The sequence below is a fragment of the Cajanus cajan genome, chromosome 8 (genome assembly GCF_000230855.2).
Source record: "Cajanus cajan strain Asha chromosome 8, NIPB_CcT2T_4, whole genome shotgun sequence".
Lineage (NCBI taxonomy): Eukaryota > Viridiplantae > Streptophyta > Magnoliopsida > Fabales > Fabaceae > Cajanus > Cajanus cajan.
The window spans coordinates 32815434-32830700 of record NC_138524.1 but is presented as its reverse complement, the minus strand read 5'-3'; the positions used below and the strand labels follow the sequence as shown (position 1 = coordinate 32830700).

General features: G+C 34.7%; 2 protein-coding genes and 1 non-coding gene across 3 annotated transcripts; 1 reads left to right on the top strand and 2 right to left on the bottom strand.

Moving 5' to 3' along the window:
• Positions 1-1928: 1928 nt before the first annotated feature.
• LOC145950424 (uncharacterized) lies at positions 1929-2405 on the bottom strand. The gene has a single exon (XM_083061511.1). It carries the CDS (start codon positions 2403-2405, stop codon positions 1929-1931), a length of 477 nt encoding a protein of 158 aa, XP_082917637.1.
• Positions 2406-3423: 1018 nt separating this feature from the next.
• LOC145950852 (putative glutathione S-transferase parC) lies at positions 3424-4517 on the bottom strand. Its single transcript, XM_083062680.1, has 2 exons — positions 4121-4517; positions 3424-3953 (listed from the first exon to the last, which is right to left on the bottom strand). Exons 1-2 carry the CDS (start codon positions 4433-4435, stop codon positions 3612-3614), a joined length of 657 nt encoding a protein of 218 aa, XP_082918806.1. The 5' UTR covers positions 4436-4517; the 3' UTR covers positions 3424-3611.
• A 6515-nt stretch (positions 4518-11032) lies between these two features.
• Positions 11033-11150, top strand: LOC145950969 (U5 spliceosomal RNA). The gene has a single exon (XR_014428796.1). It is a non-coding gene; the product is annotated as a U5 spliceosomal RNA (small nuclear RNA).
• Positions 11151-15267: the final 4117 nt, after the last annotated feature.

The window sequence follows — 15267 nt, the reverse complement described above, 5'->3', positions numbered from 1 at the left end:
GTACACCTCCATGTTCCTTCCAATTTGCTGCTGGAATACCTTGTCCATCAGACGCTGGTAAGTGGCTCCAGCATTTTTGAGGCCGAAAGGCATCATGCAATATCAAAAATTTGCATGGTCGGTGATGAAGGCTGTATGCTCCTCGTCTAGTGGGTACATCATGATTTGATTGTATCCCGAGTATGCGTCAAGGAAGCTGAGGAGAGCATGGCTGGAAGCGCCGTCAACCAACCTGTCGATACTCGGTAGGGGGTACGAGTCTTTGGGGCATGCTTTGTTGAGGTCGGTATAGTCGACACACATGCGCCACTTCCCCGAGTTCTTTTTTACCAGTACCACGTTTGCCAGCCACATGGTGTATCTTACTTCACGGATGAAACCCGCGTTTAGCAGCTTTTGTGTTTCAGTGATGATGGCATCGCGTTGTTCTCCGCCGACTTTCCTTTTTCTCTAGGAGACCGGCTTAGCTTCCATGTGGATGGCTAACCTGTGAAAGATGAGATTAGGATCAATACCTGGCATGTATGCGCTTGACCATGCGAAGAGGTCGATGTTTTTAGAGATCTCCTCAACGAGCCGTTGTCGTAACTCTGGGTTTAGTTTCCGACTTATCTTTGTACATTGTCTAGGGAGTTTACTGACTTGAAGGTCATCAAGCTCGTCGATGGGGCTTGGTCGTTCGTCTTGGGATTCTGACCTTGGGTCCAGGTCCGTGATGTCGACCTGGGCTATGTGAGGTACTGTAGGAGGGTCACCTTTGTGGCGCTCCTCAGATGGCGAGACCATCAAGCTTTCAGCATAACATTGCCGAGCTGTCTTCTGATTTGCTCTGACGAAGATGATCTTGCCATTGCTCCCTAGGAACTTCATCATCAGGTGTGGAGTGGACACCACGGCTCCGAGCTGGTTCAGTGTAGGTCTGCCGATGATGATGTTGTAGGATGTGTTGGCCTCCACGAGGAGGTATCTGACCATGATCCTCCTTGAGTCAGGAGGGGTCCCGAAGGTTGTCAACAGATCCACGTACCCTCGAGTGTGAACTTGTTCACCTACAAAACCGACTAGGGGTTCTATGTGAGATTGGATAAGGGAGTGGCGGATGTCTAACCTTAGGAACGTCGACCAATATAGGATGTCAGCCGAGCTTCCTTGGTCGATCAGCATCTTGTGGACTTCCCAGTTGGCAACTTCTACAGCGATGACCATGGGATCATCCTGGTTTGGACAGATGCCAGTGTAGTCATTGTTGGTGAAGGTGATTGGTGATGTGTTGTGGTGCGGGGCCGAGGTGGCAGAATGGACGTTGTTGATGCTGCGCAAATGTCGTTTACGTGCCGAGCTACTAGAGCCTCCCCCTACAAAGCCACCTGCAATTGTATTGATAACTCCTAGCAAGGGAGCTAACCTTGTATCTTGACTTACCTCAACCTGCACCGCACCGCCAGTGTTTTGCTGAGAACCGGAGGGTTGGTCTGTGCGAGTCCCGGAACCTCGGCCTCGTCCTCATCCTCGTTCGTGGTAGCCTCCTCTGTGACCTTGCTGCCGTTGGACGTATTGTCCGAGGTGCCCCCCTAGACGAGTTCCTCTATACGATTTCTGAGTGTGCAGCACTCCTCGATCCTGTGGCCATAGTTTCTATGGTACCGTCAATGCTTGGATTTGTCCGCACTATTGGGACTGTGTCTAGGTGGTGGCAGAGTGAGTAGATTGTTGTTGCTGGCCTCTTCCAGGATGTGTACTCGAGGCGCATTCAGGGGGGTGTAGAAGTCATACCTCCCTCCTTTGTTTGCCCTAGCTGCCTTCTTGAACTGGCTATTGTTGGTGACTTTCATCTTATCTTTGTGGCTGTGGTCCGGCTTCGCCTGTGATTTTCCACGAACTTGGTCGCGAAAGGCAGTGTGCTCTTCCATCTGAATGTAGCCTGTAGCTCAGGCACAGAGTTCATCCATGTCTTGGGGAGGTCGTCGACAGAGGCTATCAACGAAAGGTCCTGGCTTAAGCTCCATGAGCATGGCGTGAAGGGCGACCTCGAGATTTAGGTTGCAGATCTTGACCGAGGTGCTAGCAAAGCGCTCCATGAACGCCCTCAACGGTTTGTCGTCGCCCTGTTTGAGGCTGGCCAAGACGGATGACGTGATGTGGTGAAGCCGACTCGTTGCGTACTGTGCCATGAATCGCCTCCCCAGAGTGTTGAAGTTGTCAATTGACCCCGCCGACAATTGAGTATACCAGGCGAGTATTGCTCCCTTGAGCGAGGTCAGAAAAACCCTACACAGAATAGCGTCCTCATTAGTGTATAGGTTTACCTGTGTGATGTACAGATCGACGTGCTCATCTAGGTCGGCAGTGCCATCGTAACGGTCGATGTTGAGAGGCTTCCATCCAAAAGGCAAGGGTGTCTCCATGATGCCGTCAACGAAAGGGTGGCGGCGGATGCTCGTCCTATGCCCTGGGACTTGGGCGGGCGCAATGCTGACTTCATGGTCTGACCTGTTCGTCGGCACGTGTGACCGATGTATAGTAGACCTATGGGTCGGTGCCCTGGGTGCAGTTGGTGGCTGGGAAATCGAGTGCCCCTCTTCCTCGTTTTGATTACTCGGTTGAGGGGGTTGATCAGAAGGGCGCCGAGGAAGCTGGGCGCGAATGCGCTCGTTCTTGGCACGCAACGCCGCTAGGTCAGTTTCATGCCTAGCACGGATGTTCTCCAGGTCGACGACGTTGCCGTATTTGCTCGACCTGCTCGACCAGTCTCCTTGATGTTGCTTCACCTTCCATTCTTGTTGCGCGATCTAGGTCGTCTGCTGCTCGTCTACTATGGCTTCGGGTGAAAACCATAAGCGTGGCCGATAAGAGATGTCTTGATCGGCCCCACGATGGGAGCCAAATGTTCTTACCGGAGATCAGTCGTAGGGACGATCTGCTGGGCAAGATTGGTGAGCCTCCTTCGCTGGGTACGCTTGCTGTTCCAAAGTGGGGTGGTACCTGCAAAAGAGACTCTGATGCTAAAGTTAGTGTTTGTGGATGTATGGGTCTCGCATAAGTAATGCACGTACCTTAGTGTGAATTAGGGTTTATCTGGGCCTTGGGCTTGAGGTCAGTTGTGACTGGTTCAGATAGTGAGCTTTGTCTTGGCCGATGTTGTATAGCGCGCGTCCGATGCCGATCTACGCTGTGATGCTGAGCTTCGAGCTCGGCTTCGCGGTACAAATAGTACAATGGTGTTCTATTTTGTATACAGAAACTTAGTTATTTTTATTCTTACCTATACCTGTATGTATGAGTTATCCAGCTTAATATTTCTCTTAGTTTGCTAGTAGTAGTGCGATTCCACAAAGTGTAAAGACTATGGCGGGTCGTTACATATGACATACCAACTTTGAAATTCCATATTTGACTAACATTGACCTTGTCTCACAATAAAAATAAAAAATAAAAGTGCAAACACATATATTCCTAATTTATTTGGTACAAACACATTCTCTTGTAAAATAACAATAATAAAATTTAAACATAAAATTTCTTATCAATTAGTTGATCTTTAACAGATTCCACATATTCCTTAGTTCTTACTACGTATAATTCATGCTCAAGTTTGTATCCCATGATGTCTCCTAGTCCAACCCATGAGTTTTCCTATAGTCCAAAATAAACTCATAGATGTCCTTTTCACTAGCAAGGGATGTGGACACACTTTCCCTCTGCAAACATCTCTTGGCCCATGCTATGAGTTTGGGACAGTCCAATTTGAATCTACCCACTGTCTCATAAGCATAAAAGCATTGATGGAAGAAAGGGATTAAAGCAACATCAAGAAACCCAAATGAGTCACCCCCAAAATATGGCTTGTCTCCAAGAACCTCTTCTAGTTGCTTCAACCTTTCCTTCAATTCCTTCCGGGCCTTCTCCTGTTGATCTACCTTTGAGGCCCATAACTCACTCCCAGCTACTTGCACCTGCGTCATAAATACTTTCCATAGACATTAGTTAATGTAAATAACTCATTTAAGACAATTCATCATTAGACAAATACTTGTTTTGGGGGAACAATTCAAGAGGTTTTGAAAAAAGGGAAAAGTTAAATTTAGTAGTACAGATTAACTTTTTTTAAAAAAAAAACTACCTTTTTATCAATAAAATCAGCCCAGAACCTAGCTTGAGCTCTATGATAAGGATGAGAGGGCAATAATGGAGCTTTGTCCTTCCAAAACTCATCAATATACTCAACAATATTGAGAGACTCACAAATGGGTTTTCCATTGTGAATTAGAACTGGAGTTTGCTTGTGAATGGGGTTGTTCTTAAGAAGCAAAGTACTCTTGTTCCCTATGCTTTCTTCCTTATACACATACTTAACACCTTTTTCTGCCAATGCAATCCTAACTCTCATACCAAACATACTAGCATGTATATCCAACAAAACCACCTCTTCTGCCATTCTCAACTAATCACGTGAAAGAACAAAAAAACTACTAATTGAAGCAAGGCTATGGAATAGTTAGATAGGGTTAAGAAGATATTACCTCGGATATGTAAATTTATATGCAAGAACCTTAAGGGTGCCATTGATTTGGTCATTTAAGTTGTGGTCACTGCTTACGTCACCCCAAAATTGTTTATATATATACCAACTTTGCATGAAGGTAAAGAAGTAATAAATTTATATGTAATGCATATAGTAGTCAATTCAGCTTCATTGCTTTGAATGATTCATGACTTTAAATTGATGTCATTTCTTACTTCATATTCAAAGGTTTAATTACTTAGAACATCTTTCTATAGTATGCAATTTATAGTAGTTAACAGAAGAAGTAATTATTTTGGACATCTTTAAATAAGCTTGTCTTTAAATATTTCAAAAATAAAAATAAAGTACATAAAATGATTTTTTTAACTAAAATTAACTTAGAAATAAATTAGAACAAATTTTATAGAAGACATGAGAAAAATTTTATAAATTAATTTTCATTTAAATCGATTTTAACTTTTAAAGAAATCTATTTCACTTTTTTTTCTTTTTTTCTTTTTCTGTGAGTATTTATTTATTTATTTTTTTGAAAAATAAATTATTCAAAGCCCACAGTGTAGTAATTGATAAGTAAGTTCTCGACTTATATGGATAAATCTGCACATAACTTGTTTTACTGTGACATTGGGAAAATTATGATAGAATTATATACGTAGATCAATACTAAAATTTAAAATATTAAATTAAAGTTTATTGATTATCATAAATCGCTTATTTTTTTATAATTTTTTTGGTAAATTTGTTATCACAATAATAGTTATATATTTAGCTATGTACGTTAAGAATAACTCTTTCATCAAAATTCTTTTATGACATTACTACTTTTTAGATGGAGCAAAATATTAATGACAGTCATAGAACTTATAAGAGTCTAATGAAAGAAGTCTAATGGAATTCTTTCCTTTCAATTTTTGAAACTCTAACTTAATATCCATTTATCACAGATATTAAATAAATTAGACTCATATAAAAAACTTAATACACTTACATATTAGACTTGACCCAATAATTATAAATACTTACATGTTGATTCTCAAATCCAAAATCTGACATTGAATGCACAAGATATCTCAATACCAAAACCTATAAATAGCTATATATCAATATGCTCCATTGGAAAGTCTTAGAAAAGTTTTTAAATCAAGAAGATTTAGAAGAAAAAAAATTTAGTATCCAATTTGTCCCATTCATGGATAATCCATCTTTTCTAACAGTTGTGTTGAATAGTTGTAAATTTCACAGATGAAATTGATATACTGAGTTGTGGTATGTTGTATTGTAAGTTGATGATTTGATGTTGATAGTGTAGTATATTTAACTTTTGCACTTGTTATGATATTTTTTGTAATCTTACCCTTGTATGTTCTTTTGTGGTTGGATTTTGATGATCATACTTGATATAGGAGTAGAGTAATGATAGGTTGGAGGAAGAGTATATGTTGAAAGCCATGTTGGAGGATGACGAAGTTGTTATAGCTACTTGGGTGTAGCTAGTCTCTTATATTATTACTTGATTGACAACTAGTTTATTGTAATTATATAACTGTATAATTATAGTTGTAATCCCTGTGAGGGATTTACCTATTACTCCCTCCGTTTTGTTTTCATAGTCGTTTTGTTAGAGTTTGTTGTTTTTTTTTTCATTGTCATATTACTAAAATCAATGAGTTATTAATTTTTTTCTTCCATTTTTACCCTTGATAATTAATACATGTTTCTTGAACAATGTGTGTATTTATTTTTAATGTCTACCTAATTTTTCTCTAACTACTCATATAAAGTTAATGTGCATTTATAAGAGCAATATGTTCCCAACAAAATACTATAAAAATACAAAAAAAGGGACAACTATTTAATGGAGTAGTTCAACAGTCTAAAAATGCAAAAAAAAAAGGGTAAAATAGGAAAGTAAGTAATAAATATTTTTGAAAACTAAAATATCAATGATTTCCTTAATTCCTGTGCAAAACCTTAAACGACTATGAAAAAAAAACGGAGGGAGTATTTTAGATGTTGATGAAATTTTATGCATATAGATATTATTCCACATATATTTAGGCATTGTTTGCATGTTAGTCTTAGGTAACCAAATTTATGTTTTACTACTACATTTGTTGAATTGTAAAGTGTAACAATATTAAGTCAAAAGATGATTTTATATCCCTCATATTTTATAAGTTTTAAAGATAACAAACAATATATTTTTTTAGTAAGAAAACATGTTCTAAAAGTCATTGTTTTAGACTAGGTAAGACAAAATAACATTTGTAAGACGAAACTAATCAGACAAGACATACAAACTATAACTAACAATATTATTTATTATGATTAATAAGTTTAAATGTTCAAATGAATGTTTTATACCTTAACATATTGAAAATTGTTGTCACATTCTGTTAAAAGTGTATAAAAGTATGAAAACAAGATAAAGATATCAAATTTCACGGAAAAGGAACTGAAAAGGGCTGCATTCTCGCTTGCATGATGACTTTGCTTTCTACTATTCTCGCTTTGCTACTCTACATTGATAAGTAATTTGATCTATCAAAGATAAAGAATACATTATTTTTAGCAAATAATCACAATTATTTCCTATGTAAATTTTATAATTAGTTTTACTTTAAAAATACAATAATTTAAAATTAATGTAATTAATGAATTTTTGAGAAAAATAGTTGTGAAAGAAGTTATTTCTTTTATATATACTAATTTTATATGTATTTTTTTCATTTAAATTTATTTTAAAACCAAAATAATTAATAATTAATGTAATTAATGTTTTAAGATATTGTTACAATTTACAATATTAATTCATTATTATTTTTTATTTTATAAGAATATTATTTTAGATGAAAATTTTTTAGGTTAGAAATTTTTGAATATTTTACTTTAAAAATATTTACATAAAAATATTAACATTTTTTTAATGTAAAATTATGTTTAATTACATTTCTTATATTAACATAATAATTAATAATAATTTATATAATTACTATTTATGATATTTTAGAGAGAAAAAAATTGTTGTAAGAGTTGTTCACTTCGCTAATGAGCTATTTTCCCCTCCTAACATTCATTACTTTTTTAGCATATAATCATATTTATTTTTATGTAAGTTTTATAATTATTTTTACTTTAAAATTGAAATCATTTAAAATTAATTTGATTAATATTTTATGATATCGTTATAGTTTCTTACATTAATAGATTATTCTATTATATAATTATATAAAAATATAAAAATTTAATTTTATTTTATAAAACTTGTATATAAAAATATGGTGGAGTGAAGTTATGGAAGAAAATATTTATTGTATAACTTATTTCCTTTATTTTATTACTAATTACTGATATATAAAGTGAATATCTCTTTTAATATCTCTTTTAATAACTATCTTCATTTCTATATTGATAGATTATTATACTTTTTTATTATTAAAAATATTAAAAAAATTATACTTTTATCAAACTCAATAATCAATTACAATATCAATCATATCAATATATTTTTATTATTTAATTTTAATTTTAATTTTAATTTTATTTTTAATAAAAATACGATATATCTCGACTCTATTAATTTTTAATAGAGACATGAATCATCAATGAAAGTATATTTAATGATAAGTCATTTTTAAATTGTATAATAATTATACTTGTACATTAATTTTTAATAGAGACATGAAACATCAATAAAAGTATATTTAACGAAAAGTCATTTTTAAATTGTATAATAATTGTACTTCTATTTCTGTCAACTTCTTTTGCTAGTGAAGCCCGCAAAAGATGTTAACCATGATGAGGCCCATAAAGTGACCCATTTTTAAAAATACTTGTTATTATTTTAGCGTCTTCTAGAACGTCGATTTTGGCTCACTTCAGAGTAAATAATTTCTTTTATGAAACTAGAACAAGTGTCTTATTGTCTTTCTCTCTCTCTCTATTCATGCTTTTGTAGCCACAACACTTTTAGCTTCTTTCACTATCCAATTCAGGCCCTGAATTCCCTAGATTAAAGATGTGTTACTTTTAGAGTGAGCTTAATTATGTCGTTTCACAAATCTTTTTTTTTTTTTTTGCATTAATTTTGTAGAAATATGTACTTGATTTGAAGTTTACAACTTTCCTATTTTCTTTTCTTTTCTTTTTTGTGTCCCTCTTGATGGTTAATACTTTTTTGTGGGCAAATAAGAAGGGATCATTTTGCATGTTTCAACTAAAATGAGTTGTTTATTAACATTGACATCCTCTTTTTTTTTTTAATCTAAAATGTTTTAACTCCATATGTCACCTATTTTTCTTGGTCAAAAGACTCGAAACCACCCTCACTAGTTCAAGCTTGAGTATGTTCTTGGTTGATTTTCATGCAGATGACCGTGTTGCATGCTTTAGACTGTACTATAGTATGCTAAAAAATTGTTGGATATTCTGTCTAATATTGTGAAGATGTCCTTCATTGATTATTTGGTTGTGTGTATTCTGATGAAAGTTACAAACAATAAGAAAGCTAAGGTTTCATGAAAAGAAGCTTATTTTGAGGAAGGTAAAATCTGTTAATGTAACGCTATCACATTCATGGTAGAAAATATTATGCATAATTCATGGTATTTATTATTTATATTTTCTAAGGCCATGTAATTTCCTTTATTTTCGATTAGCTTTTAGCTGGTACATTTTATGTTTTTGCCTCTGGGCTAGGAAGGTGGAAATATGAATAGATATTCAAGTTTATGCCAAATGGTTCAGAAATTAGTAAAATTATTGAAACAGATGAACCCAAAGGATCCTTTTTGGATTGATATGACTAACAAGCTTTTGGAAAAACTGTAAGTTTATTTTTATTCACTCTCATTTTATATGAACTTCTAAACATATTATTGGACCCATTTAGACATAGTTTTATTGGAGTTCAAAGTTTAAGCACAAGACTCTTGAGAAATGATATTCATTCATAATTAGTAATAAATATTCTGTTTTGCAATCATATTAGATGTCATATTTTATATTTATATTTTCTATTATGCCTTAGAAATAATGTATACATTCAATGTTGTTCTAAGGCTCCTCAAATGTATTTGTGCTTCTGCTATTTCAGTTGAATTGGATTGGTGCAGTTGCTAATTTGGTTTACCTTAATTCAATTATATATAAGTTGTTGGATGGATTTTGTTAAACATTTATGCTATAGGTAGTACATATACATGACCAAACAATAATATGATACTAAACTAATAAAATACAATACTAAGCATAGAAATGATACATAATACAACAATAAACTTGCTATCTTAAAGACGAGTCTCCTAAAGAGAGTATGTTCTCATTGCCAACAAACTTTAGATAATAACACACTTGCCTAATTACATTCCTACTAGGCTATTATTTAATTAAATATAATTCTTATACATAGCAGCCATCATGCAGTTTCTAATAATTAATGCAAAATTACTTATCAAAGTTTCTTATTGGTATTAGTCCGAAACATAGAAGAGGAAAATAAATGTTATGAGCCATTATTTTCTAACATATCTTTTTCTTCATCTTTTTGGATGATAAGTACAACATGGGTGTGATTACATACCCAACATTCTTGTAACTAGAAACATGAAACACATAAAATGGTGCTTTAGTAGAATATATGACAAGTTGGATGAATATGATTTAATGAATTTAAGTGGAAAGCTAATTGTGGATTTTTAGTGAATGGTGAGCCATTGTGGTTGATTGACAATGGAATAGTAACAATGTTTTTAAAGGGCAACCTATTCACAAATTTTTTTTGCCTTAAGTGGTGAAAAGAGAGATTATAAGAAAACAATATAGATAAAGTGAACTTAAGTTGATCCATGATTGCACAAGCTGAGAACATGTGGAACACATGCAACACTCACATGGTCCATAAGTTAATTGTAGTGGCAGAAATCTCATAAAAACAAACTATGCCACATATGTGAACATTGTGAAGCTTGCCACAACCCTCCAAAGCAATGCATTCCTCTGTTCACATTCTTAACTTCAGGCCTAGAAAGCCAATCAACATATTCTATAAAAATTACAGAGCTTCAATTAACTAATTTTTCATTCTGAATTCTGTCAATTACCTGTAGTTTTCTCTTTGTACAATAGAGCTGAACCTTAGGAATCTCTTTCACTGTTTCTAGTATATTAAAAAAAAAGCTTATTGCAGAAACCAAGATTAGTTAAACTAAGGTCTAGTTCCTTATACCTCCTTTGCTTTGAGGTATTGAGATCTAAAAGAACTGTAATAGGAAAATTAGATGAAAGATAAACTATTTCTAATATACTAATGAGGAAGAAAGAAAAAGACTATGTTACTATGTTAATATGTTAAGTTATGTTAATATGTTAAGTTGGGTCATCACTCATCACAAATGTTTAAAGATAAGGGTGTCTGTGTCTTGATAAAGCCCCAGATTGAGCAACTTACAAAACTGAAGTAAACTCTATATTATAAAATAAGACACCTACCACAGCATGTAAGCATGGAGCCGTGTGAGAAATACAAAGCGAACTATTCTTTCGCCTTTTACTAAAGAATACCGTGTATTTGTCACATACAGCGGCATACTTTAATTTTTTTATATGGGTCTTCCTTAGAGGACCCTACAATACTAGTCAAAGTTTTTAGTGTTATATATAAAACAAATAAATTTATTTTATATATTGAATATATTTAAATTACTTTAATTTTATATGCAGTAAATAATTGACTAAATTGAGGTTTTCTAATTATGTTAGCTATTTTTTTTGTTGATAATAAGTTTACAAATTTAGTACAGAATGACGTAGATTGTTTTGGGGTTAGTTACAAAATTTATTCTACTTTGCATTTAAATGATCTTGTATTTAATTTAAATGACGTAGATTGTACAAAATTTATTTCAATATTAGTTTTGCATTTAAATGATCTTGTATTTAATTTTAAATATGGTATAATTTAAAGATTGGTTTGGTTATATACTTTATGTTAGTTATTATTGAAGGAGATGCTGTCATAATTCAATTTTTATATTTATTTTAATATTAATTTTAAATTTAAATGATCTTGTATTTAATTTTTAAATATGGTATAGTTTAAAGATCGGATTGATTATATACATTATAATAGTTATGATTGAAGGAAATGATGTCATAATTCAATTTTTATTTGAGTCAATAATTGTATAAGTTGACTTTTTTCTTCTTCATGTATTTGTAAGTTGTAGCAGAAGTAGGGATATTAGCCTTTACTGAGTAGGAAACATCATTTAATTTTATCCAGTTCCGGTTTCTATATGCAAATTTTTAATTGTGAAGGTAAGGGTTGAGTTGTATAATTTTGTTGAAATATTTCTGATAGTATAATCTCATTCCATTATTTAATTTTGTTTAATTATTTTATAAAATTCCTTGTTTCCTCATATTTGATATACATCATTATCTGGTCGGGGGGTGCGTGCAACTTCCGAAGTGCCTACACCCCCGGCTTGTCTCACTTGCTTCGCCCGAGCAGCAAGCAAGTTGTGAATATTCAGCTCATCGGCACCGCTGGTAACCATGATTCCTGCAAAAAGGGTTAGGTAAACATCAATAGGAATTTAATTGACAGTCAAAATAGGACAGATAACATATCTATCAGGTCATTCCACCAACGTGAAGATTCAACCAAGTTAATTAAAGACCTAGTCGGCAAGCGCCGACGAAGACGAAGTAATAACTTCAGGTCATTCCGCTCTTCGGCCGTCAGCATCTTCTTCGGCACCACGTCGTAAGGCCGAGGGGAACGAGTCCAGTACAACGGGAATAGACTTTTATCATCCTCCCCAAAGAAGAAGCGTTGTCCATTCGGCCTGATAGTCACCTGGAAAAATCCCGCCTTAAAATTCTTATATGACGAGGTAAAACTGTCCAACAGTAGCCGATCACCCACTCGGCTCAAGGAGAGCCACTTCGCCAGTATAGTAGGTCGGGAAGAGTAAAAATATAGAAAAAGGAGTGGAGAAGGCTTGATGTGGATACACTTGCACAAGTGCTTAAAACCTTGCAATTGCGCCCAGCTATTCGGATGCAATTGAGTAGGAGCAACGTTCAACACCTTCAGCACCCCCATGGTAAACTCATCAAACGGCAGCTTTACCTTCAGGCCCCGAACGAGGCAGTCGTACATATAAAATGACTCCATCTTTGCGCCACTTTGATCTAAACAAACAATGTCTAGGTTCGGGAAGGCGTTATTTCGGCAAGACCGAACTCCAATCGGATACGGCTCCTCCTTAGCGTCAAAATTTAAGCATTTTGTATAGTCCAGCATGTTTGTGATCATAGTTATGTCTCGGTAACGTGAGTAGTAGGAAGTTACCTCCCCATTGACCCACTCGTAACCGGGCACATCAGAGGGACCGTATCGTTGCCGATTCGAGACACGCTTCGTCTTTTCCTGAACCTCTTCACTCCCGCTAGTAGAGGTTTCCCCCGAAGAAGAAGCGCCCTCATTCGGTCCATCGGCATCAATCGGCAGCCGAACGGTACTTCGGTGACTTGACTCGCTGGACGATGTCCCCTCGGATGACGACGACCGAGAGCTGTCGGCCGAAGAGCTCGTAGAAGTATCAACCATGATTATAAAAGCTTACCAATTTCTTTGCAGAACAATTCCTAGTCAGATCGGCTTCGGAGATCTTCGGCTACCCCAATTCGGTTGAGAGCAATACATACGAATGGCCCTACCACTCACCTATTTATAGGCTCATCAAATGGGCGGGAAAATGCAACTTTTGAATTTATGTAACCGTTCGATTCACACGATCCAACGGTTACAAATGTGCAACCGTTCACCTTACCAGAGCCACTATCTCCATTTTACCCTTAAAGAAAGCTCCATCTTTCTTCAAGGCTGGGGGGCAGTGTACGGGTAGGGAGGTCGGCCACCACCCTGTCGGCCATTGAATGGCAGAACCAGGCAGCCGAATGCCAATCGGCCACCTGGATCGGCCTATCGTCACTTGTTACCTTTAATCAAGTAATTAGGGGTTAATTAGTTGATTAGGGTGTATTACCTAATACGGTAAGTATGCTGCGAGGCCCATGGGGTCCGGGGCCCATAAATGACAATATAAATAGCTCAGGACAAAAGGTAACGTCACTGTTCATTAATTACCCTAGAGATTCGAGCTTGTCCTGACTTGAGCGTTGGAGTGCCTTTTGCAGGTACCAACCCCCTCCTCAGCGTATCAGATTACTGGGTCGGGAGTCTCGTTCGGCCTTCGGACTACTAGAAGACTTAGTGTGCCCTTCAGACAGGTACATTATATAAACAATAAAATTTTATTTTTATTTTTTAAAACTTGTATATATAAATATGGTGGAGGGAAGTTTTGGAGGAAAATATTTACTGCTTTATATATACTAGTCAATGCACATAGATTTACTTTCATTTCATCACTATTCTTTTCATTTTGTTGACGATCTTAATATATTTCAGTTTTATCTAATTGTTTTTGTTAATTTTATTTTATTTATTGGAATTTACATAGCCATCAAATAATAAATTCATTCATTTTCTTTTATTTAAAAACCATTAAAATTAACGATAACAATCAAATTTTATACATAATTAAATGTCACACATACTTCTAACTCTTGCAACATAAATTTAATACTCTTTTAATATATAGAAAAACAAATCCTCATATGGAAGAAGAAAGAAAGAAATATAGATCAATTGAAAATAAAAATACAAATCAAATAATTACTATTAATTTCACCTATAATACACTTTCTCATCTCATGTCACTTGTTGGTTCAAAAGTTCAACTCCTTCTTCTTCTTCTTTAATTTTTCTATATTTTTTTTAATATAATATGTGAAAAATTTGTTAGTCATTAGTATTAATTATATATAATTCATTTTTATAAATTGATTGATTTCTGAATTAGTTATAGTCTAAAATTGAAGATGATTTTTTCCTTTTTCTTTTGATCTTTTTAATATATATTTTGTAATGACCCGTCAGGTCTCACACTATCTATAGCGTCCAGATACAAGTATAAAATAAAATATCACTACTAAACAATTATATATAAAATGAGAATACACAACTAAAAGGTCCTATAATATATATAACGGAAAGTAGGGAATAATACTCTATACAACAACTAGGTAGTCAAAAGCTACCAATCAACTAAATACAACGTCAGCCCTCCTTCTGAGTCCCAACCAAAAAGAAGCTCACCCAGTCCAGCAGAGCATCTAATCCTGATTTGCTCACATACCAAGGTATGGTCATTGCAGTCCCAACCACAAGGGAAATGTTAGGGTAAGCTCACAACATTATTTTATTAAATATTAGAAATGGTAAAAAAAATGTACAAAATTATTGAAAAAATTAAAATTATAGAACATGATATTTTTGAAAGACGCATAACAACCAAAATTTAAATGTAGGTCATTAAAAATTGTCAATTTAAGCTTGTTGACTTAAATTTCCTTGATTGTAAGGATATTTTTTCATGGAGTGACCTACATTCCTACATAGAGAACTTCTTTTTGGTTGTCTTGGTTCAACCTTATCCATTTCAGTGCGTATTTTGGATGACTTTGGACGATGTTTTTTATTTTTAATCTTTTTCGGATTTGGTATGATTTGTGGTTCTTCACATCTGGCCAATAAGATTTGTTGGGCAGTTCACCTAATAATTCGCTATACACATTTGAAACATACTCTAATGTGTATATCTGATCTA

What these genes read in the sequence shown, in the direction of transcription:
- LOC145950424 (XM_083061511.1), bottom strand. Translation starts at nt 2,405, where the DNA reads ATGGAGACACCCTTGCCTTTTGGATGGAAGCCTCTCAACATCGACCGT.
- LOC145950852 (XM_083062680.1), bottom strand. Translation starts at nt 4,435, where the DNA reads ATGGCAGAAGAGGTGGTTTTGTTGGATATACATGCTAGTATGTTTGGT. An exon ending in CTGATTTTATTGATAAAAAG is followed by an intron (nt 3,954 to 4,120) that starts GTAGTTTTTTTT and finishes TTTATGACGCAG; the next exon opens with GTGCAAGTAGCTGGGAGTGA.